Genomic DNA, 25,520 nt, shown 5'->3' with positions numbered 1-25,520 from the left:
TGGAACTCACTTTGTAGACCAGGCTGGCCTCGTACTCAGAAATCCGCCTGCCTCTGCCTCCCAAGTGCTGGGATCAAAGGCGTGCACCACCACCGCCCAACTTTTTTTTTTTTTTTTTAGATTTATTTATTATTATATGTAAGTACACTGTAGCTGTCTTCAGGCACACCAGAAGAGGGTGTCAGATCTCATTCAGATGGTTGTGAACCACCATGTGGTTGCTGGGATTTGAACTCATGACCTGCGGAAGTACAGTCGGAGTTCTTAACTGCTGAGCCATCTCTCCAGCTCAGCTTTAGTAATTTTTAGAGATATCTTGGTAAAGTGTTGTTAGGATCAATTTAATATTAGAACCTTTTAAACTTGCCAGAGAACTGTGGCCTTTAAGATAGTTTTCCTTTCTCAGGGAATTCAGTATAGATTGGGTGTTCACTGATGTAAAAAAAAAAACAGTCCATTGTGCTCTATAATGAGTATGAAGGCAAAACCTTTGGTAATTGCTTTGAAGAGGCTATTTTAGTTAGGGTTCTGTTACTGTGAAGAGACACCATGACCACAGCAACTCTTACAAAGGAAAACATTTAATTGAAGTGGGCGTATAGTTTCAGAGGTTTAAGCCACTATCATAATGGCGGGAAGCATGGCAGTGGGCTGCCAGACATGGTGCTGGAGAAGGAGCTGGGAGTTCTACATCTTTGTCCAAAGACAGCAGGAGACTGTGTGCCACACTGGGTGTAGCTTGATCATATATGAGCTCCTGCCTGCCTCCATAGTGGCACACTTCCTCTAACAAAGACATACCTCCTAATAGTGCCACTCCCAAAGGCGAAGCATTCAAACATGTAAGTGTATGAGGGCCATACTTCTTCAAACCACCATAGAGGCCTTTGCCTCTGGAGTAGCCTTTTCAGACCTAGTGGGGAGCCTGGGTCCTGCCAGTGATGGTGTCTACATACACCAATATTCTTGAAGCTGGGGAAAGAAGGCACATCTGGTTTTTAGTCCTTAACCTGTGTAAGTCTTCACCTGTAGATTGGATCAAGGAGTCCAGAGGACACAGATAACTAAAATTGTTCTATATTCAGACAGTGTGGACTTCACACACGATGATGATCAGTCCTTGTCTTTGGAACAGTTAGATTGCTATGCCTAAAGTGACATCTCTCCTTGAATCATGTAGTCTCTAAATTAGTTTCTACTGTAGGTAGGGCCTGGGGTCTTAGTACTCCCCAGAGAGTCACAATTCCTTTTGGCTGTTCTCTTTTAGAGCCCACTCCAACTCCTGCACATCAGTGTTTGGAAGGAATAATGTTAATTCTTGGGGAATTTGTAAGGCTATCTTTTTTGCCTCTCTTTTGGTCAGCCTATTTCGTTGGGCATCATTAAACATGTTCTTCTGATAGCTCTTGTCGATAAATGCCATTTGTTTAGTAGGAGTTGAATGGCTTCCAATAGATTTGGTATCTATTGCTCAGTATGGTCAGATTGTTAGCCGTTAGCAGTCTCCACTCTCTCCAAACACAGCATTGACATGTAAGGTTATGAAGGTATACTTTGAATCAGTGTAAGTATTATTTTCCTTTTCTTTTTCTTTTCCCTTTCCTTTTCCCCAGAATGGGTCTCCTCGTTAGGGCTATCATTTCTGCCTTTGGGGCTTGGGTGGATGGTGGTCGTAGGGAGGCATCAATTACACCTCTCTAACTGACCACTGCACATCTTATCTTAAACTCTGCATTTGATATGTAACGTATCTATATCTATTCTGGATTGTCCAGCAGATGATTGTTCAACTAAATCCAGTTGCCACAGGTGAGAGGATCTCAGTACACAGGTGTGCCAAATCAGAAGTGGTTTTAAGCTGTCATCATTTTAGTAGTTACCTCTGGGTTGGCAAGAACAGTTCCTTGATAGTAATTCTACTTCTGGCCCCTTTAGTTCTAATACATCCTTTTCCTGTTGGGGTATGAGAACTTCTAGTGATTACCACAAAGACAGTGTAGAAGCTTCTTCAATGAATAGTGCTGCAGTTACCTTAGCTTTTAGATGGGGTAGCTATTCTGATGCTCGGATGTCTACTTTCTTTGAAAAATCAGGCCACATGTCTCAGTTCTGTCCTACAAATTTAATCAATATCACAAGATTGCTTTTCCACCACAAATACCAGAGAGGGCTTTTGGAGATCAAGCATGCCTAATGCTGTGGCTTCCGTGAGTGCCCACTTTATCTGATTAAAAAATTGCTTTTATTGAGCATCCTGTTTGAAGGGCTCAGAGTTATCAACCCTTACTTGCTGCATAAAGAAGATTTTGTCATTAATCCAAAGTTGGAAATCCAAATTTGACAAAATCGAGCCATGTTCAAGAAGCTGTCTTGTTCTTGGTTGAAGTAGTTCAGTTGTCCCTAACTTGATGTGGCAGCTATGGTGATAATTCATTCATTCTCTCTCTCTCTCTCTCTCTCTCTCTCTCTCTCTCTCTCCCTCTCTCTCACACACACACACACACACACACACCTTTTGTCTCTTCTTTTCAGGAAGTTTAGGATTTTGATGGTATTTTGGTCTGAGGTTTCTCTAGTAGATACTGAAACATCACCTACATGTTGGAGAATGGCTCCTTGTGTCAAAACTAGGTCCTAAGATCTGTTTTTAATGATGCAGCAAAATATGGGGCCTGTTTTTGAACCCTCGAGGGAAGGTTGTCCACACCCTCTGTTGGAAAGCTCCAGTGATTGGGTCTTTTCATCCAAAAGCAAAACAAAACCAACCAACCAACCAAGGTTCGGGTGTAAAGGAATGCAAAAAAGAAAGGGTGTCTTTTAGCTCTACAACCCCCCTATTGTCTTCTTACTCTGACAAAGATTAAATCTTGGAAGAGTCAGCTTTCTCCATGTGCCTTATGTATGAGGAAGAGTAGGGCTTTACAGGGAAACTGACAGACATGTTGTAGAAAGTTTCAATGATAGGTTGTATTTCTAAGTCAACTTCCCTCTTTAATGAACCTGTTTTGACTAGATAACTTATCCCAGGTTTTGAATGGATTTTGACTGGAGCAAGATGTTTTAGCTTATCCAGGAGTCCTTATACCCCTAAACAGTCAGGACCATTTTTGTGGGTTACTTTCTAGGGGGTATTTTGAAGGCTAGGTTTATCAGAGCTCAAGAGGCCCTAGACAGTTACAAGATTGCCCTTAAGTAGCACAAGTCTCTTTCCAAGATGGGAGGTTATTGAACTACTGTCAGGAATACATAATTAAAAACCTGGTCTTCAATTTGACAGATGCTTGAGATAGTAAAGTAGTCTCTTGGAGGGGATTCCTTCTACACCCTCCCCGCACTGTGCCTGTAGATCAGGAAGATAGGTTTCCAGGGAAAGGTAAGGACCAGGTAAGTAGCTTCACTATCTTTAACAGATGAGTTTTCTTACCCGATATTTCAAGGATAATTCAAGGTACTTCAGCAAGGATCAGGAGTTAGCCTATTTCCTGGGCGTCCTCAGCCCTTTAAGGTAGCCATGATGTTGCGGGTGGGGGTTGGGTTCTTCTTTCTCTGAGACTGCATCAATCCACATTCCAATGTTAGACTTCCAGGTCCTTACATGTTGAACTCTCAGGATGGAGTGGTATTGGTTGGTGCTCTTACATGCCTAATGTCCTGACCCTCCCTCCTTCTTTCTTTTAAATCACTGGGCTTATGTGGATCCTTTGGATAGATCTAGCCAATGCCTTTGTCTTTGTTCCTTTTGGTCTTCCTCTATATCTTGGCTGTTAAACACAGAGAATAGTGTGGAACAGCAAAGTGTGAGTGTTCTGTGGTCGACTCTTGCACCTGAGGTGTTCTTTAGGCCTGGGTTGCCTTTTTGCCGGTACCTTGGGGTAAGTAGGAGAATATGGAGGTAGTGTGGGCCTCAATTGAGAGGGAGAAGATATTTACCTGAGGCCTGTTGCCCATTGTTTTTGACTTTGAGACAGGGTCTCTATGCATCCCATGGTGTTCTTTTTCAGAAGCGGGGTTTGGACACCAGGCGGGATTGTCACTTGCTTTTGCATTACATGGCCTCCTGTCCTGGTGAAGAACCTCGAGAGCCTGAGCTTATGACATTTCAGACCATTTCCCTTAATTCCCCAAAAATAGATTTTGCTGCAGAATGTTGTTGTAGTTACTAACAACATCCTTTGGCTGACTTTCCCCATCACCGGAGTTGTTTTGAGGCCTATGATGTTACAGTAGAGTATTAGCTTCTTTTTCTTTAGGTTCTCAGGATCAGACTTATTTCACTTATTGAAGATGTGTTGTAATGTCCAAGGGAAATGAAGGCAGGTTTCCCATAATGATCCTGAGGGGGGAGAGACAAGTACCAGTGCTTCTGGAATAAGTCCAGCGAGTCCTCAAGGAGATCTAGTGGGTTAGAGTGCTCTCTTTTTCATCGTTTGAACCCAGGCATCTCAGGGTGAGGGTGACCATAGTTTCAGTGCAGTTAGAAGCACCAGTTTTGCCGGGTGGTGGTGGCACACGCCTTTAATCCCAGCACTTGGGAGGCAGAGGCAATCGGATTTCTGAATTCAAGGCTAGCCTGGTCTACAAAGTGAGTTCCAGGACAGCCGACAGCCAGGGCTATACAGAGAAACCCTGTCTCGAAAAAACAAAAACAAAACAAAAAAAAAGCACCAGTTTTAACATCCAATTCTTCTAGATTTACTCGTTCTTTTGGCAGAGGGTTGAACTACTTGCTTAAATTGTTTCTCTGTCTTAGGATTAAGTCTTGCAATATCTCTGCCCTGAGATTCTCTTACTTAGATGGAATGCTCCCTGCCTCTTAAGTTATTAGGTGACTAGTTTCAGAGAAAAAGCTTGCTTGAATGCATGACTATGGCTTTTGCTTTTAGACTGCCATTTAATGCAATGGCATTCATGTTTTCCTTAGACCTCACCCTTAAGGTGATGTCTTACCTCCATTTCCTTAGGCTAGTGTTGCCTACAGTAAATGCATAGGAGAATTTGAGAAAAGTAGCCTATGAGAGAACACAAGTAAATAAAAGCCTAATGGTAGGAAAATGGGGAGTAGAGTCAGTTAGGAGTCACAGATGGTGTCTGCATGTGAAGAAGACAGGTGTTGAGAACCTTCACGGGCCAGGGTTGAATCCTGCTCCTCCCCAATGCAGGGTCAGGAGAGGGTCCTGGAGAATTATCCCAAGAGGAGGGTGCAGAGGGTGAGAGCTGCTGTGGTGTGGTTACGAGTCCCATATGAATTTGCCATACCATGTCATGCCCAGTCTTCAGAAAGCTAGGAGGAATAGTGGATGTGGACAGTGAATGCCAGTGGTTTTAAGAGAAAGTCTGCGTCTCCAACACTACAACACTATGCCAAACCCATACTTGTTGCCACTTTGGCTGGTCATGTGACATCACTGTCTTTGTTGCCCATGTGACCAGTTATGCCTTTGGGTGACAGGCAGCTCCATGTGTGTATAACTCTGGGAGGGTATCTTATAAGTTGGCTGGGGTCCACGTGGGTTCCTATGAACTTCCAAGTTTGAAGGTAGACTCTCCCAGATAAACACTTACCAGTTTAATCTTAGAAAATGCTTCTATCAGATTTGCCTACTAGCAAGTCTGTGGAACATTTTCCTGAATGATGATTGATGTAAGATGGCCCGGTTCACCATGGGGCTGCCATCTCTGGGCAAGCAGCCCTGAGTTGTATAAGAAAGCAGGCTCAGTAAGCGATGAGGAGTAAGCCAGTAAGCAGTGTTTCTCCATGACTTCTGCTTCAGTTCTTGCCTTCAGGTTCCTGCTTTGACTTTTCTCAATGATGCTCTGTGTGTGATTGGGAAATGTTAGCCAAAAAAGCTTTCCTTTCATGTTGGTTTTGGCCATGGTCTTTATTATATCATTAGGAACTAAGCCTGGGCACCTTGGAAGGGAAAGATTAAAAAAGTGTTTGAATATGGGTTCCTCAGCCTTTGATCAGGCATTCCATGGGAACTTCCCATCGTTTCCTTGTGTTTGAGGAAGGAGAGAATTATGCTGTGGTAGGTAATCTTGTTAAGGATGAGAACATTTGAAAGCCTTTCCTGCTTCCCTCCTAGCTGCCTGATATGACAGTGGTTATAGGTGCACATGTGACTTCAGAGCACAGCTGCTAAAATTGTCAGGTTCTTGTGTCTGCAAACAGTGATTTGGACAAAGACACATAGAATGGGAAAAGATAGTTTATTAGATGAAAGAAATAAGCAAACTTGGAAATACAGCAGAGCTAGGTGAGGTCTAGGTCCCAGAAGAGATCAAGGTTGCAGCTGGGCAGTGGTGGTGCATGCCTTTGATCTCAGCACTTGGGAGGCAGAGGCAGGCGGGTTTCTGAGTTCGAGGCCAGCCTGGTCTACAGAGTGAGTTCCAGGTCAGCCAGGGCTACACAGAGAAACCCTCTCTCGAAAAACCAAAAAACAAAACAAAAGAGAGAAAGAGACAGACCAAGGTTGGGCATCTGTCACCATTAATGGGTCACTTACATATTGTGCACCTTTTCTGACATTATGGTTTTTATTTCATATACCCAGTGTTCAGGAACGTTTCCACTTTTCCCGTAATATTGGCTGCTTTTATGTGTTTATCCTGGCGCCTTTAGGATCTGATCCTCTCCTTGGTCATGCATCTTGTTAATTCACAGGATTCCTGCTGTTGGGCAACAGTTGCGCTGTGGGTGATCGTTGCTATCAGCTCCTTTGCTACTTGATGTCACCAAATTCCTTTCAGGGAACAACTTAATGGAGAGTTTATTCCATAAGCCTTACAGATTAAGAAGGAATCCAGTCCGTTATGTTACAAAAGACAAGGCTGCGGGTGCGTGAGGCAGCTGGTCACAGTCTGCAGTCAGGAGGCAGAGAGGGCTCTACTTTCTAAAGTTCTCCAACCTTTCAACAGCACAAGAAGTTGGGGACTAGGTTTCCAAACACATGATCTTCTGGGGCACATTTCATATTCAAAGCACAGCATTCCATTCCCGGCCATTTTATAGTGCAAGACGGATTTGCTCCAACGTCAGAAGTCCTCATGAGTGCTCAGATGACTCATTGGCTGAAAGTGTATTCAGTGCAAGCCTAGGACCTGAGTGAGGTTAATCTGTGGGACTTACGGTGAGAGAAGATACCTGACTTCTGGAAGTTGTCTGTTGACCTTTACAGACATACATGCATATGCGTGCACACACACACACACACACACACACACACAAGCATATATTTTCTTCTTGCTCAGGGATCTGCAGTTTCCCAGCACCTGCCGACTGACACAGCCTGGTGACTCCTAACTAAACTGACTCCCCACTTTCCAGCCATTAGACTTTATATACCTTCGTTGTGTTGTCGATTACCTTTCTCAAATTCCCCTGACCATTTTACTGTAGACAGCACACTAACCTAAGGATATGGAGATAATTTCCCAGGTAACAGGATGTCACTGCATAAACTGGCAACACGACCACTCAATGATATGGGTAAAGGCAAAGTTTTTAGTGTAGCTATGAGGGAGAGAACAGCCAGAGGCATCAGGAAGAGTCCAGAGCAGAGAGAGAAAGTAGCAGGCTGACCATGGCCAGCAGGCTGGACCTGGTCAGGAGACAAGCAAAGGCAGAGAGCAGAGAGAGAGGCAGAGTAGGAGTGGGGGAGACAGAGAGGAGGGCCGAGGACAGGCAGAAGAGGGAGCACAGCCCAAAGAGCAGGTTATATGGAGAATGAATGGCTGGGGGGGGGGGGGGCGAGGGGACGCTCCTGAATGGTGCAAGTTTAGGATGGGGATGGAGAAGAGTAGATGGACTCTGAAATGTGTAATAAGCACGCAGATACTGAGGGAGCCTGGAGGCTAGCCTGCATTTTGTTATGCTGATAAACACCACCCACAGAGAGCCCTTTGTCCTTCTGCCAGGGATAAGGGAAATGACTAGTTTTGGTAGAGGGGAACTGGCTTCACAGTTCCTGAGGAATGCTGCTGGCTTTTGTCTAACCACTAGAATGTGAGGAAATAGAGTTCCCTCTGGACTTGATAATCACCTTAAAGTCGGGGTATATGGAAAATAAATAGCCCTGCATTCACACAGCAATGATAAATAGAATTTATTTCCCAGTGAGGCAGGAAAATAGGATGGAGAGTCCCAAGAATATTTTTTAGGTTGTGACTTATTTAGCCAAGGAACACCAACCTATGAGCAAGTTGTTTGTCAGCCTGGGTTGGTTGAGAAAAAACAAAACAACCCATCCAAACCCCACTTTACTACTTTCAGTGGCTTCTCGCCCATTGATAGACTAAAGATTACTAATGAGCTGAGTAAGCAAGTTAACACTCACTCCTTTTTGCTTAGTTTTCATGTGAGGAGTTCTCTAAGTGTCATTGTGAATCTCTTACTTGGTAATGTATATAATAACTTTTTTTAAAGGTTGAAAAATTTTAATTACACACTGTAAGAGTCTATAATTCACCAAAGAATGATACCCAGGACTCAAATAGTATGTAAACGCAGACTGTTTTATTCTGCACAAGTCCAGCATGCTGGGGTCTCCCATTACCAAGATAGAGAGACAACCAAGTGTGTTCACAGGCTACCAAGTGTGCTCAAAGGCCTGATTTAAAACATAGTAGGACATTCTAGGGTAGTTGACCCTTATCTTCCATTACTGGGACATGGGGGCTGGAAACCATTGCTGACAAAGTAACTGAGGAAGTCTGGAAACTGCTGCTGACCCATTGTCCTTGCCTCATTAGGCCAGGTGATGGGGCAGCTTCTGAGGCCTAGACTTGCCTGGAATTGCCCAGTTCTTAGAAACAAAGATTTAGGCTTAGTCTTCCTAACTGACAATTTGAAGCCTGTTATGGAATCAGCCTGGCCTTCTCAGCATGTGGGTGGTGGTGGTGGTGGTGGTGGTGGTGGTGGTGGTGGTGGTGGTAGTGGTGGTGGTGATTGTGGTGGTAGGTGGTGTACATGTGTCTTCAGAGGCTGGACTGAAGTTATAGACAGTTGTGAGCTGCCTGGTGTGGATGCCAGGGATTGAACTTGGGTCTTCTGCGAGGGTAGTAAGTGCTCTTAATTTCTGGGCCATCTCTCCAGTACTTACATACGGTTTATAAACCTTCTTCCCAAGGCTGGGGAGATGCCTCAGTTAGTAAGAATGCTTGCTGTGCAATTGCGGAGGCTCTGAAATCATATCCTAGTGCCCATGTAGGAAATGATAGGAATTTGTCATAAATATCTGTAACTTCATAGCACAAACAGGTAATTTGCTAGGGCTTGCTGTGCAATTGCTGAGGCTCTGAGTTCATATCCTAGCATCCATGTAGAAATCTTGGAATGCGTCATGAGTATCTGTAACTCCAGAGCACCAACAGATGAAATGCTAGGGCGTGATGGCCCCCAGTCTAATAAATCCCATCAGCCTATAGACATGTGTATATACATCATAAACACACACACACACACACACACACACACAGCACTAAATGAGCTTGCTTTCCTGATATTCTCACCTTTTTTTATAGGTACTTCCTACCTAACAGACATTGTGTGGTGGGCTGGCACAATTGCAAGTAAGTGGTTTATATAGTAGCTTACAGTCTTCTTATATTTTTTTCTAAAGTTATCACATGGGTGGGGATGGAGAGGGCAAGATGAGTGTGGCTTTGAAAGTCCTCCCATGCTTCTACTCTCTGCACTTCAGATTCACTCTCTTTTCCTGTTGTCCTTCTCTTTGCTGAAAGAGAATAGATGGGAAAGTGTGGAATGGCTGACCTGGGAGAAGGTGGCAGGGGCTCCAGCGGCAGACCAAAGATCATGTTCTATAACTTAAATAATAAACTGTGATTTTTTTAAAATAATCAGGTGGTTTGTCACATATGGCCCTTTAAGCAAAGTGCTACCTCAGTGAGGCTGATTGTGCTCATTGGGGAGGCCCCTTTTAAGCTCTGATGGAGTAGCACACCTCGGGGTCCTACAGCCCAGCTCTGGACAGCATTTCAGGCTGGAGCAGGTCCAAGGTCACTTGAAGGCTGTTAGCCCCACTTGTCTAGGAAAGATTGGTCATTGGGTATAAAGTGGCAGTCAGAAACAGTATGGTACCTTGGTGTACTTCTATAGTGTACACAGAAACTACTGTGTGTATCACAAAAATAGGTTAAAGGTTTTTGACTGTTGGCACCATAAATGAAAAATGTTTGCGCACATGCATGTGCCCAAGTACTACATGGTGCCAGTGTTCTGCTTTTATGGTACATGTCTGCCATAAATAAATAAATAAGTTTAAAATGTAAAAGTTGAAATGTTTTAAGATAGCGTGTAGAGAGCGTGAATGTATTCAGTGCTGTACCGGCCACTGTGATAGCGCTGGCCGTTTCCAGAGAGTGGAGACTACTTCTTAGACCAGTGAAGTTCTGTCATTGGGATCTGCGAGCATGTACATTTGCTTCCTCAGAAGTGGGGCAGAAGAAGCCCTTTCAGGACAGAATCTTGCAAAATCTTGATTGGTGATAAAAAAAAAGGGGGGGGGGACTTTGTAATGTAACCTTGTGATTCTCTTGACAGTGGCTGTCGGCCAGATTGGAAACTTTCTAGCTTACACTGCGGTCCCTACAGTCCTGGTGACTCCCTTAGGTGCCCTTGGAGTACCGTTTGGGTGAGAACTGACATTCTGTTTTAATATTTAATATTTAGTTTACATAGGAAAAAAACCTTTCATTGTAAATGTTTCTGTTTAAAAAAATAAAGTAGTTGATGACGATAGATCTTTTGTACTTAGAATTCATATTTTCATTGTAACCCTAGCAATGTATTTCTCTCTCTTACTGATGCTTCTCTGAGAACTCACCGTATAGCATGTCAAATTCTAGTTTATTCATAGCTATCACTGAATCTGCTGCCTTTACCCTCCTGGGCTTTGCTCTGAAAAAACTTCATAGAACCTAGAGTCTTCCTCATACCACAGTGTGTTATTGTCAGAAATCTTTCTGTAAAATGTCAGCTCGTGTTTTATGAGGATGGTTAGCATCCTCTGCTAGACCAGCGTTCTCCCACCTCATTCCAGTAAGTTACCGAACAAAAGCTGGGCGCGTGACCCATGGGCATCAGTGTACGTGGCCAAGGGTTTGTCATCACAGTCCTTCAGACAGATACCGAGTAATGAGCGGGAACTCTGGGCTTTACTCTGTCAGGGTGATCCAATCCAAACTGGAACTTGGCTAACTCCAAGCTGGCGTTTCATGGTTTGAAATATCTGCCTGTCACATGGAGTCATGGCTCCAGGGACCAGGAATATGATGTGGAGAGGAGTAAAGACTTAGAGTGACAGCTGTCAAAAATTACCCTCTTTATTGGCTTGGTCACCAAGGTCATTTTTTCTTGCTGGAACAAAATGGCTAGGAATGGATAATTTGTTTTTTAAGAAGTAAGGTTTTAATTTGGGTTCATAATTCTAGAGGCTACAAAGTACAAGACTGAGTAGCCTCCCTCTTTTTTTATTTTTCTTTCTTGTTTTCTTTTGAGCTGTAGCCCTGGCTGGCCTGGCACTCCTTATCTAGACCAGGCTATTCTTGAGGTAGTCTGTTTCTACCTCAGGTGCTAAGATAAAAGTTACATAGCACCACATCTGGATAAAGATTTTTTTTTTATTTAATTTTATTTGTTTTTTTTTTAACAATTCCTTTTATTTTTAATGATGTGTATATGTGTGGTCTGTGTGTGGGTATGTATACATGGAAGTGCAGGCTCCCTGGAAGTCCAGAAGAGGGCATTGGATCTCCTGGAGTTAGAGTTAGGGGCTGTCGTGAAGTGCCTGATGTCGGTCAGTGCTGATGTCAGAACACAGAACTGAGCTTGGGTTTTCTGAACAGTCTGCATGTGCTCTTCCCAACTGAGCTATGTCTCCATGGCAACCCCCTTCATGAGGCTCACAAACTAGGCCGAGGGAGCCACAGAACTGCACGTTCTAACAGTTGGTTTTGTGGTAACAAATCCAGTCCTGGGAGAGCTGTACTAATCCCAAGCTTTCCCTCCCTCTTTCTCCTTTTTCAAGACAGGGTTTCTCTGTGTAGCCAGAACTTGCCCTGTAGAGCAAGTTGGCCTCAAACGCAAAGAGCTCTACCCGCCCGTGCCTCCGGAGTGCAGGGCTTGATCCACCCCCACCTGCTTCAGTAATCGCTTTTAGTGATGTGATCACTATTTAGAACTGCAAATCAAATTTCAGCATTAGTATCTATGGAGACAAACCACATCCAAGCGCTTGGCTTACTAGAAAAAAAAATTTATTATTATTATTTTTTTTTTGAGACAGGGTTTCTCTGTATAGCCCTGACTGTCCTGGAACTCACTTTGTAGACTAGGCCTCGAACTCAGAAATCCACCTGCCTCTGCCTCCCAAATGTTGGGATTAAAGACGTGCACCACCACTGCCCAGCTCCCCCAAAATTTTTTTTTAAAGATTTATTTATTTATTTTATGTATAAAAAGTACACTGTAGCTGTCTTCAGACACACCAGAAAAGGGCATCAGATCCCATTACAGAGGGTTGTGAGCCACCATGTGGTTGCTGGGAATTGAACTCTGGACCTCTGGAAGAATAATCAGTGCTCTTAACCTCTGAGCCATCTCTCCAGCCCTAGAAAATGTTTTTAATAGACCTTCACTAACTGTATCAACATAGCCTGCTACAAAGATGTGGGTGTCTGTTGTACCTTTGAAGACACTAATAATAAACAGACTAGGATAGAAGAGAAGTAAGAGCTGTTTCATCTCGTGCATATGTGGACTGCAGCTTTATATCAGACAGACCTCCATCCTTACAGAGAAGAGTGTGATAAATATATTCTACCTTAAATTCACTTTAAAATTGTGTGCTCTAGGGGCTGGAGAGGTGACTCAGCAGGTAAGAGCACTTCTTGCCCTTTCAGAGTATTTGAGTTCAGTTCTGAGCAGTGTTCCAACATTGTGTCTCTGAACCACCTGTAAGTCCAGTTTCATGGTACCTTTAGCCCTGTTCTGCTGTCTGATGGCACTGCACTCACATGGTGCACAGGCATACATTCAGGCAAACATTCATACACATAAAATAAAAACAAGTCTCAAAAAAAGATTCTGTGGTCTAAAAACCTCAACTCTTTTTTTTCCACATGTAACTTTGCAAATACGTTTTTTTTTTCTCCACTGTTCTTGTCCACACATGTGCTTGGTATTAATGTTGCTTGATGTCACTTTGTATTTTGGGTGCCCCTGAAAGTCTGGTCGGGGCAGGAATGGTGCTTATGCCTGGAATCATTCCTCAGTTTTCCCAGTTTGTACCCATGGAAGATAAGCTGACTTCATGATCTTTGAACATGGCACATGTAATATGTAAGCCAATCTTCACGCCTGTTATAATTAAGTAACCTACTGCTCCAATTTTGCAAGAGGTGCTATTTATTCACCCAGTGAAGTATACTTTTTTTTCTGCTGTGGTCTTATGGATAAAACACAGAACTATGTGCATGCTTCAAGCAATACACTATTGAGCTTTAAAAAAAAATAGAGAAATCAAGGCAAAATAGAAGAAAGCAGAGATAGCTAAGTATGTGTGTGTGTGTGGATTATAAGACATTCTGTTGATAATGAGTGAATTGCTGAATTTATTTTTTTAATTTATTTTTTATTAGGTATTTTCCTCGTTTACATTTTCAATGCTATCCCAAAAGTCCCCCATACCCACCCCCCCATCCCCTACCCACCCACTCCCCCTTTTTGGCCCTGGGGTTCCCCTGTACTGGGGCATATAAAGTTTGCAAGTCCAATGGGCCTCTCTTTGCAGTGATGGCCGACTAGGCCATCTTTTGATACATATAATTGCTGAATTTATAAAGAATAGGAAATAATATGGCACTGGGAAGAAAATCAATCTATATTTCTGAATAGAGCAGAGAGCCCCGTCAAATAGCTCTATTTTAATACATAACAGTTTAATATATGTAAAATAGGCATTACAATATACTTTAACAGATGTTTTAAAAACTTACTTGGAAATAATTTCCAAATTATGGAAAGGGTATAGGATTAAGAATCATCCTAATTAGTGCCCCAGGCCCTCACACAGACACACCTCTTAGGGCCTTTTTAGCTTACTTTCTCTGTCCTTGACTTTCTTGAATCAAGTTCTTAACCTTGGCAGTATTGCCATTTGAGGTCAGATATTTCTTTGCTGGGTATATTAAAGGAAGCTGTTCTGTAGACTGTAGGTTGTTTAGCAGTGTCCCTGGCCTCTGCTTACTACATGCCCTAAGCATTGATCCCCTTCCCAAGTAGCTCTAGACATACAAAAAAAAACAATCCATATGTTCAGCAGAAGGACACAGGTCCTGTTGGAGGCACTTGCCACAAAGCCAAATGACTCATACATCTGACATGTAGGCCCTCTCCATAAAATATCTGTAAATAAAAAGGAAGACATAGTATATTTTCTAAATAATAACATATGAGTATTTTAGAAAAGTGATCTACCAGACAAAGCAGATTGTACAATAACAACAAAATCTTACTGAGGGACATTTTATGATAAAATGGTCACTTCTTCTGGAAAATATAGACAGTTAAATGCACAAAAAGACAACTTCAGAATACATGTGACCAAATTTAGAAGAAAAAAAAAGTGAGAGAAAATAGAGCTGGCTCCATGGTTGAGAGCACTGGCTGTTCTTCAGAAGACTCAGTTTGGTTCCCAGCACCCACACCGTAACTCCCAGCTGTCCCTATTCTAGCCTCAGGGCCTCCACAGCTACTAGGCACGCATGTGATACACAGGCATACGTGCAGGCACAAACCTGTTGACAGTAAAACAAGTAGGTAATACATACTTAATATCTGTGACGATAATAGAGGGTGTGAATGTGATGACAGCACGTGACATAGATGGGGTCAGGAGGGCCACTTTGGTGACTGCATCGGTGCCTTTGTAAGAAGGAAAGACCTGAGCTCACGCATTCGCTTCACCCCGCCACATGATCTCCTCCACTAGGCCGTGGGAGTCAAATGCTAAGCAGATTCCAGTGTTCTACCCTTGGATCCTCAGCCTACAGAATGGAGCTAAATAAACCTCTGTTCTTTGTAAGTTACCTAGTTTGGGAATGCTTACTTATAGCAACAGCAATGAACTAAGATAAGACTGTAATTACTAAGACCAGAAATAAAATAGGGACATTTCTACAACTATGTAGAAATGAAAATAATTATATGGCATCAGATTAGGTAATTTAGGAGAAATGGACACATTCCTAGAGAGCCTACTGAAACTGTTTCAAGAAAAAAAAAATACAAATTTCTAATTCTTTTTTTTTTTAAATAGCTCTGAAAAAGAAAAGCAAGGAACAAAAATATTCACTGATTATTTCTATTGTTTGGAAAATTTATGTATGCATGCAATGCATTTTGGTCAGCTGTCTCCCCCTTTCCCTCCCTTCTAGTGCCTCTCTGATACTTCCCAATGTTTTCCTCCATGCTATATATACGCTTTAGAAAAAAAAAATTAAAACACCCACCAAGTCCACTTAATGCTTACCTGTATGTGCTCAAATGTAGGACCGTCTCCTGGAACATGTGTCCCTGGAGCATCGTCCCTGAAGAAAACTTACTCCTGTTTTTGGATGGCAGTATATGAGTCCCTCCCCCACCCATGTTGGAATTTTGCTTGGCTTGATTTTGTACAGGCCTTGTGCAAGCAGTCACAGCCAGTGGAGTTCATGCATGCTATTAACATAACTGTCAGGTCAGGTAAAACCTGTTTCTGTACAGACAGCCAACCCCCCTGGCTCTTAGTCTTTCTGCTTACCCTCTCTTCTGCAATGATCTCTGAAGGAGGGGGCTTGATTCCCATGTTCCACTTAGAACTGATCATTCCACAGTCTCGTAGTCTCTGAACATTGATCAGTTGTGGGTCTCTGTATTAATCACCATCCACTGTAAAAAGAAGCGTCCCCTACTGTATATGCAGCTGGAGCCATGAGTCCCTCCATGTGTACTCTTTGGTTGGTGGTTTAGTCCCAGGGAGTTCTGGGAGTACTGCTTAGTTCCTATTGTTGTTCCTCCTATGGGGTTGCAAACCCCTTCAGCTCCTTGGGTACTTTCTCTAGCTCCTTCATTGGGGACCGTGTGCTCAGTCCAACAGGATGGCCTAATTGGTCATCAATGGGAAGAGAGGCCCTTGGTCCTATAAAGGCTCTAAGCCCCAGTGTAGGAGAATGCCAGGGCCAGGAAGTGGGAGTGGGTAGGTTGGTGAGCAGGGGAAGCGGGGAGGGGATAGGGGCTTTTCACAGGGGAAGCCAGGAAAGGGGATTACAATTGATATGTAAATAAAATATCTAACTAAAAAAAAAAAAAAAAAGAGCCGGGTGTGGTGGCGCACGCCTTTAATACCAGCACTCAGGAGGCAGAGGCAGGCGGATTTCTGAGTTCGAGGCCAGCCTGGTCTACAAAGTGAGTTCCAGGACAGCCAGGGCTATACAGAGAAACCCTGTCTCGAAAAAAAAAAAAAAAAAAAGAAAAGAAAAGAAAAGAAAAGAAAAGAAAAAAGAAATAGAAATGAAAAAAAAAAGCATCCCCTCCAAGAATTGGGAGACAAACTCATTTATGCTGAGAAAGCCAAGAACTTAGGGGGTAGTTAGTTATTATGTCCATTTAGCAGAATGATTACAGGTTTTAGCCATGCACAGGTTTTTGTTTGGTTGGCTTTGGTTTTGGTTTTGGCTCAGTTAATTCTTCCATCGTATGGTACATAAAGTGGTTGGTTAGTCTCATACCATCTTTTCCACTCTTAACCCAGTGGGCATAGTAACCCAGTGCCAAAGTCAATCATTATTGGAGCTCAAGGGCTCACATCTGGGTAAATTTATTATTTCTCTTTCCCTATAGAATACATAGCACGTTCCAGGACTGATGGCTACTGGGAGAGGTGGAATCACTTTTCTTCAGAGATACTGGCCCTGAGAGACTAGCCATGCAAACGGTCTCATACCATGCTCATACAGACAGCGTTAAATGTTCTCAGTTGATATGAAAGGGAAGGGCGGGAAGGAAGGGGTGTATAGAAGGAGGGATGGGAACATGACATTGGGAGAGAAAAGTAGGGCGTGGGGTGGGAAGGAATTAGAGAGATGGAATAGAATCCAGTATACTGAGTCCAAGTACACATGTATGGATACTAAATAAAAATTAAAGTTACATGAACCAAAGTAAATGAAATAGGAATAAATTTCACAAAAAAAGGGCAGTCATACTCTGAAAACTATGAAAGTCTTTCGCAGTCTTCAAGAAGATGCTAGTGCCAAAAGATATTTCTGAGTGTACTTAAAGGAGATATAATAAATTGCCCATAATTTACAGGCCAGGAAAAAAAAATATTACCATAGTAGTGCTCTCATTAATCTGTAGGTTCCGCACAACTCCATCAAAATCCCATCTGAATTCTTCGTAGAAATTGGCACACTGTTCCTAAAATGTATATGCAGATGGAGAAATTTTTAAATAGATGAACAATCTTGAAAATATAAAGAAAGCTGGAAGAATGACACTTTCCAATTTCAAGACTTCTTTCAAAACCCAGTGATCAGGGGCCAGAGAGATGGCTCAGCAGTAAAGAGCACTGACTGCTCTTCCAGAGGTCCTGAGTTCAATTCTCAGCAACCACATGATGGCTCACAGCCATCTGTAATGGGATCTGGTGCCCTCTTCTGGTGTGTCTGAAGACAGCTATAATTGTACTCATATACATAAAAAAAAAATCTTTAAAAAACAAAACAGTAATCAAGCTGCATGCTGTGGTGTGTGCCCGTAAGCCCAGCACTTGAAAGGCTGATGCCCGGAGACTTCAAGATTGAGATGAGACTGGACTTCATAGTGAGCCCTCATCTTAAATAAAATAAAATAAACACTACAGAAATCAAAACCTGGATTATGGCCAGGTATACAAATTGATAAAAATAGGATTGGGATTTCAGAGATACACTGATAGTCTTACAATTATTTCTTACCAGAAATACTGAACTAACTCTATAAGAAAGACTAGGCTTTCTAAAAACTGTGCTGAAGGGCTGGGGCGGTAGCTCATGTGTGTCCACTTTTGCCACGTCGACTCAGCATTGTTCTGAGCACATGCAAGCTCCTAAGCTTGACCCCAGCACTGCCAGAATGGAGAAAGAAACCAAATGGGGCCAACAAACAGGCTGACATTGGCATGCAAATATTCAAAGTTGTTGCTTTTATCTCACCACACAAAAAGGAACTCAAAATCTGTCCAAGAGCTAAAACTGGCAGACTCCTAGAAAAAAAAAACAACAACAGTTTAAGTCACTATAATTTTTAATCAGGGAATGGGCTATTTAAGTATGATACCAGAATCACATGAAGAAAAAATAAACTATATACCAAACTTAAAATGTCTATTCTGCAGAGAAATGAAGGTTGGAGGGAGACTTGATTGGGATGTCCAGGGTGAGTGGCAGGAAGGAGTTGGGGTAGACCTAATCAAGGTGCATTGTATCTTGTATGAAACTGATAAAAAGAATAAATTTAAAATAACCAGTGGTCTAGTGCGAAGACTCGGCAGGTAGAGATATCTTTACTGCCATCAGGTTTGCTGCCAGACCTGGTGGATGACCTCCGTTCACTCCTAGAGTCCACATTAAGTAAACAAACTTCCCTAAGTTGTCCTCTGACCTCTAACATAATGCGGACTATAGAATTTTCGCGTACACACACATACACAACACATGAATAAACATTTTAAACACTATGTTCCAGAAACTGCCATCAAGAAAAGAACATTCAGAATAGGGAAAAAAAAAGTCTCAAATTATGTGTACGATAAGGAACTTGTACTTCCGTATATAAGACTTATAAGTCATCAATAACCAACTCTTTTTTTAATAACCAACTTTTACGTGTGGCTATTGCATTCTGGTCTTTTGCAGTGGGGTGGGAGGTGATCTGGCCTTGTGACCCAGGCTCATTATCTTTCCGCTTTTGTTTATGGCAGGCCCTTTCAACCATGGCACAGTCTGATGGCTGTCCCAGGTGAACCTAGCTCTGGTTTTTGTTCTGTGACCCTCCCCCTTGTGTTCATGATTCTTTGGGCAGCAACATAGACCCCTACCTTTATTACTTTTCTATTGCTGTGGCAAAGCACCTTGATCAAGGCAACTTATAAAGCAAAAAGTGTTCACTTTGGCTTACAGTTTCAGAGGGTGAGAGTCCACAATGGCAGAGCAAAGGGACAGCTGCAGAGTTTGTTGGTTGATCCATAAGCAGGGGGCAGAGACAGCACTGGAAATGGTTCCAGCCTTTTGAAACCTCAAAGCCCTCCACCAGTCTCACACTTCCTCCAGCAAGGTCACACCCCTAATCCCTTTCCAAACAGTTCCACCAACTAGGGATCAAGTAGTCAAAAATATGAGCCCTGATTTAAGATATAGGCATGTTTTTGCCATGGTTTTCTCATTATATTATCTCAGCAATGCAGTTTACTTTCCAAACTGGATGACTAGGCCTCCTTTAGGGCGAAACTGTAGGTACAGTATAGTATAGTATACTGTGTTGACTTCACACAAAGTAGTATAAGACAGGAGGTGGGAACTATGTGCAGGTATTCAGAAAATGATAGCCCCAGGTGTGGTGTGTTGACAGGGTGAGCCTTCCAACTCTGGTCGCTAACCTGTGCCTTCTTACCCCTGGTCTGTCTAGTCATCTTCCATTCTCTTTGTTTAACAAAGTACAAGTTAAGGATTTCTCAGTTCACTTAGTATATTTCTTCCAAAGTAGATGTAATCTTAATTTACACTTACTAATAACCCCCTCCCAGTATTGAATAACTAGGAAAGGCGAGCCACTGACCGAGAGAGAGTCTAGAGTCGAGCATCATCACCTTACTCAGGCACCTGTTAAGGGCATCTGAAAAAATCAACTGATTCTCTGCAAAAGACAAGTTTTTTTTGTTCCTCAGTTACTGTGGCTCAAGGCTACCTCCTCCCAGGGCTGAGAGGAGCCCTGCTCATCCACTTCTTCAGTCTTGCCCTGCAGCCACATACCTCTCTCTCATCCCCTGGGAAGGCAACGTTTAAGTTCTAACCATATAGCCTTAATTTTATTTATTTATTTTTCTGGTTTTGTTTGTAAGTATTTTTAATTAATTTTTTTAGTTGGGACCCAGAGTGATGGGTTTCATTATGACCTTTCATGCACTTGGTTCTTTCTCTACCCACTGCTGCCCTCTCCTGGCCGCTTTCTGCTTGCTGTTTGCTTGGATTCCCCAAGGCAGCCCCCTCCCTTCTGCCCGTATGGAACCGTATTTTATTACGGTTCCAGTTCCCTCTTCGAAGCCTCGCTTTAGACCTCTGCCTTCCTTTTCTGATGACTCACTTTCCCAGTAACATCGCAGGCTGGAAACTATGTTAATGCCCAGCCATTGACAAGACATTTATGATGTGAACTGCCTGAGTGTAGTGGCTCATGGGAGACTAAAGCAGAGGCCAGCCGGGACTACACAGTGACGTTCTGTCTCGTTTAACTTTGTTTCCCTAAAAAATACAAATGATAATACACACTAGATGATTTTGGGTACTTTTTTCCCCTGTCAACTGTCTATTATCAGTTCATTTCAGCAAGAATAAGGGACATTTCTCCTGCTTCTTCATTAGCTTGTAGCCTTAGTTTCTATGTGGATCCTGTCTGGGGACTATTGGTCAAAGTAAATAATCCAGTATAACCATGAACCATTGCATCCTGTTCTTGGATGGTCATGTCCTCTGAATATCTTCGGTATTAATAACAGCACAATAGGAATGACCTAGTGGAAGCCCATTTTTCCCCATTCAGGTTGGATGCTGATGTTGTAAAGGGAAAAGAGATGAACACACTGATACCTACACATTTCCTGTATTTGAAGAAATAGTGCCAGATCTTTTAAGTTTTGAATGTTAGTGAGAAGTAACCATTCTGTATTCCTTCTTCCATACTTCAGTTGCTGTTAGCATTTCTGAATTTATTTATTTGTTTATTTATTTATTTATTTATTTTGTGTCTATGTGTGTTATTTGTTTTTTTTTTTTAAGTAAAGAAGAAATTTTTTGGTCAATAATAAAATTTCCTCTTCTCATATATTTTATATCTATATGATAATTAAAACTATTCCATGATATGAGTTACGATGTTACAATCTACATATTGGTTATACATGAAAATGTATAAAAACCCAATTGTGCTGAAAAAAAAAACTTCAATAAATATCTAATGGGAAAGTTCGTTTTTCTCTTTGTAAAAAGTGAATGCTGGGCAGGATGTACATGGTGCTCAGTGTTAAAGCATACACAGGGCCCTGGATTTGATTCCCAGTGCTAAAATACAAATAAAAACATTAAAAAAAAAACAATGAAAATAAAATACACCTATTAAAAAAGTATGAATCTTCTAGATAAAGTATCTTCAACTAGTAAAAACAAGTTTGACTTAAACTATAATGATTTCTTTTCCTTAATTGAAGGTCCATTTTAGCTTCTTACCTTCTGAAGGAAAAGCTCAACATCTTGGGCAAGTTGGGCTGTCTGCTAAGCTGCGCAGGTTCTGTCGTGCTGATCATCCATTCCCCGAAGTCTGAGAGTGTGACCACGCAGGCCGAGTTGGAGGAGAAGCTGACCAATCCAGGTAACTCGTTCTTAGCAGAGCGGGTGGCTCGGTGTGTTTCCTGGGGAAGCCAGACAGCTCATACTACCACTCTGTCGTGATGATTTCCGGCAGGGCAGGGGTACAATGTCTACTCCGATTTAGACCATGATTGGCTGTCCATTTTATGTGTGTACATCAGCTGGCTGTGAGGACATGCCAAACCCAATTTTCAGAGGTACTCTTAAGTTTGGTTTGATTACGTGGAGACCTCATATTTCATGAAGCTAGTTAAGACCTTTTTTCCCTTTGGTATTTTATGTCTGTTGTCTTAGTTACTTTTCTGTTGCTGCAACAAAACACCATGGACATGATAGCTTATGAAACAAAACATTTACTTGGCCTCATGGTTTCAGAGCTTGTGGTTAAGAGTCTGTGATGATGGAGCAAAGGAATGTTGACCAGAACGGCTGAGAGCTCACGGGCTTGATCCTCCACAGGCAGGAGGCTCAGAGACAGCAATGGGGCTCGCATAACTTATTTGAAACCTCAAAGCGTGCCAGCAAGTGACACAGCTCCTCCAATGAGGCCACTCTTTTCTTTTAACCCTTCTCAGATAATTCTACCAACTGGTGATCAAGTATTAAAATATACAAACCTGTGGGGGGAGGTCATTTTCATTCAAACCATCATCTCTGCGAACATTTCACATTTTAATATTTCCTTATTCTCATAAAGTTTGTATTTTCTGAGTATGAGAATAAAGACAAAGGCGTTAAAAAGTTGACAACTCTGCTGTGAACTAGGCAAGGGTGCCCCGAAAGGTTCATGCGATTTCCAGAGGAGCAGATCTATAAGTTATCTTTCCCCAAGCCAGGAATGGAACTTCGGCCTATGCAGGCTAAGTAAGCCTTGCCCCTCTGAGCCCTATTCCCAGCCCCCTTACTTGTGATGGGTGTGAATGTTCCCACTTATTTATCCATTTGTAACTTATATATGTATAACTATGCTATATTATTTTTATCTTTGATATGCCTCTGTACACATGAGTACAGGTGCCCTTGGAGGTGAGAGGTGTCACACTGTCCTTGAACTGCAGCTTCACGCAGTTGTGAGCTGCTCCATTTGGGTACTGGGACAAACTTGGGTCCTCTGCAAAGGCAGTATGAGCTTTGAACTGCTGGTCTCTCTCTCTCCAGCCTTATGTATAATTAACTTGAAAGTATTAAGAACATGTAAAATATAAAATCACATGATTCTGACTTTTTTATTAGATATTTTCATTATTTACATTTTAAATGATATCCCCTCTCCTGGTTTCTCCTCCAAAAGCTCCCTACCCCCTCCCCCTTCCTCCTGCTCCCCAACCCACTCACTCCCACTGCTTGGCCCTGGCATTCCCCTACGCTGGGGCATTGAGCCTTCACAGGACCAAGGACCTCTCCTCCCATTGATGACCGACTAGGCCATCCTTTGCTACATAGGCAGCTGGAGCCATGAGTCCCACCATGTGTACTCTTTGGTTGGTGGTTTAGTCCCTGGGAGCTCTGGGGGCACTGGTTTGTTCATATTGTTGTTCCTCCTATGGGGCAGCAAACCCCTTCAACTCCTTGGGTCTTTTCTCTAGCTCCTTCACTGACAACTTTCTTATGATAATAATAATAATAATAATAATGATAATTCTTTCCCTTCTACCTCCTCCTGTTGTGCTTCTTTTTCTTACTCAGGGTCACGATATATAGCTTGGCTGGCCTGGTGCTTGCTATGTAGCATAGGTTAGCCCCAAACTTGTTACAGTCCCTCCCTCAACCTGTTAACTGTTCACATTACAGGCATATGACACCACATCCAACTTTGTTTTGTTGTTGATGATGATTTTATGATGTCTTTAAATATATGCATTTGTTGAGAATTTCATAATATATGTACACAGTGTAATTTGATGGGCTAGAGAGATGGCTCAGAGGTTAAGAGCACTTGTTGCTCTTCCAGAGCACTGAGTTTTGATTGCTGGCATCCATATGGTAGTTCACAATCGTATGTAACTCCAGTTTTAGAGGATCTGATGCCCTCTTCTGACCTCCTCAGCCACCAGGCATGCAAATAGTGCACACATTCCTTTTCCTCCAGCCCCACCCATACTCCACTTTACCCTCTCAACTGTAGGTACTTTTCTTTAACCTACAGAATCCACTCAGTGCTGCCAGTATATGCATGGCACAGCTCTCGTGCTCGCTCGCTCTCGTGCTCTCTCTCTCTCTCTCTCTCTCTGACTCTCTTCCCCTCACTCCCTTTATCCCCCCCTCATCTAAAGGTACAAACAGCACAAGTAATTTTTGCCCTAGAGGAAATTTAAACCACCACTTAATTATCTTTCCACGCCCCCCCCCCCATATATAACGCCTAACAGTTCAAAGCCGGAAGGTCAGAGAAAATGTTTGTAAAGGTATTTAGAGGGAGCATGGTGGGACTGGGGTGTGTATGTCAGGGTTAGAATGTCGAGACCGTGGCTAAGATGCGTGGCCCCGCAGGAAGTGAAGGCGATACTTAGTGCTTCGATGTCCACATTTCTCAGTGCTTGGCAGCATCACTTCAGAAAACAGAAGCTTATGCTGCGGGGGGTGGGGGAACACATACACTGTTTTACCTTATGAAGGGCAGAGTTAGAGACCAAATCTGACTAGATAGACAGGGTATCCATGATGTAAATTTCATGAGGTTGAGTTACTGAAGTGAAAAGGCATAAACTGGCTCCTTTAAAGAGGACCATGATGGAAATGTGCTTGATACACAGATTGAAAAGTCACACATCTGGGGGCCTCTGAGAAATGAGAATCTCAGGCCGAGACAGGAAAAGAAAGAGGATTTCCTGCTTGTGAACGCTCCATTCTCACATATAGCTCCTGAGGCTGCTGTCTAAGCCTCCACCCAACCCCGATGGCTGGCGTTCTTGTCCCTTCCTTATCTAATTAGCCAGGATGCCTCAGTTGTCCTCATGGCAGCCTTGGATGAGACCTGATTTTGCCAGTCTCCACTACCCTTTACTTCCAGTTCCTATCATGCCAGCCCTTTTGATTTTACAGACCCTTCTGAAATGCCATCTGATTTTGTCCCTTCCGGCATCAAGGGTGTTTGTATCCATCTTTCCATGAGTGCCAGCCCAGACAGATCCACATTCACACTGTGCTGCTGATCCTATGCCTGTACTCAGGCTGCTTCCGGTTTTACACCCTTATCTTCCAAACCTGGCCCACAGGGAGCTAGTATTTTGTGCTTACACATACCACTCTTTCTGCCCTCCATTGCCAGTTGGCAAGTTTGTAGGTGAAGCTCTCAGACAGCTTTTAACTGTCCCTCCGTTGACTCTTTTCCCAAAGGCTGCCTCCGGTACAGGGCTAGCTCTCTCGAGGGCCTGAGCGCCTCCTACTTGCTTGCTTGTTTGCATGTGCACACTTGTTGCTGTGCATGTCTACATGACTGATTGGCATAACCACTGGTTTCCAGGTCTGTGAAGGACAGCCTATGAAATCAACCTTGCACAAGGAATTTCAGAGCAGTCAATATAATGGCGAACTGTATAAAGAAGCCATAGCAGGATTCTTTCTACCTTTAATGTAAATACTCAAATAGAACTATTGGAAAAGTTGGCAGACCACACAAAAGGTGTGGATGCTGTAAATATTTGGTTGACATAGATAGAAACTGACATGAGATAGCATGTTCGTGACTTACTCTGAGCCTATGCTATCAGCATGAACACTCACCATCAGCAGTATAGACTCTCTGAAATGGAGGATGATAACTCTTGAAGTCTCAATCAGAGAAAGAATAACCATCCTGCAGCCTACATGGAAGTTGCATTTGTGAAAATTTTAATGTG

At 42.7% G+C, this 25,520-nt stretch overlaps 1 protein-coding gene across 1 annotated transcript in view; it reads left to right on the top strand.

The window, feature by feature from the left end:
• The window catches only part of Nipa1 (non imprinted in Prader-Willi/Angelman syndrome 1 homolog (human)), a 41,117-nt gene that overhangs the window by 12,515 nt on the left and 3,082 nt on the right, over positions 1 to 25,520 (top strand). Inside the window, exons 2-4 of the mRNA NM_153578.3 lie at positions 9,523 to 9,570; positions 10,562 to 10,652; positions 21,522 to 21,682. Coding sequence (NP_705806.1) covers positions 9,523 to 9,570; positions 10,562 to 10,652; positions 21,522 to 21,682 — 300 coding nt within the window. The remainder of the gene's footprint in view (positions 1 to 9,522; positions 9,571 to 10,561; positions 10,653 to 21,521; positions 21,683 to 25,520) is intronic.

The sequence above is a fragment of the Mus musculus genome, chromosome 7 (assembly GCF_000001635.26).
Source record: "Mus musculus strain C57BL/6J chromosome 7, GRCm38.p6 C57BL/6J".
Taxonomy (NCBI): domain Eukaryota; kingdom Metazoa; phylum Chordata; class Mammalia; order Rodentia; family Muridae; genus Mus; species Mus musculus.
Note: the sequence above shows the minus strand (reverse complement) of the source record. Positions and strands in the feature narration are given on the sequence as shown.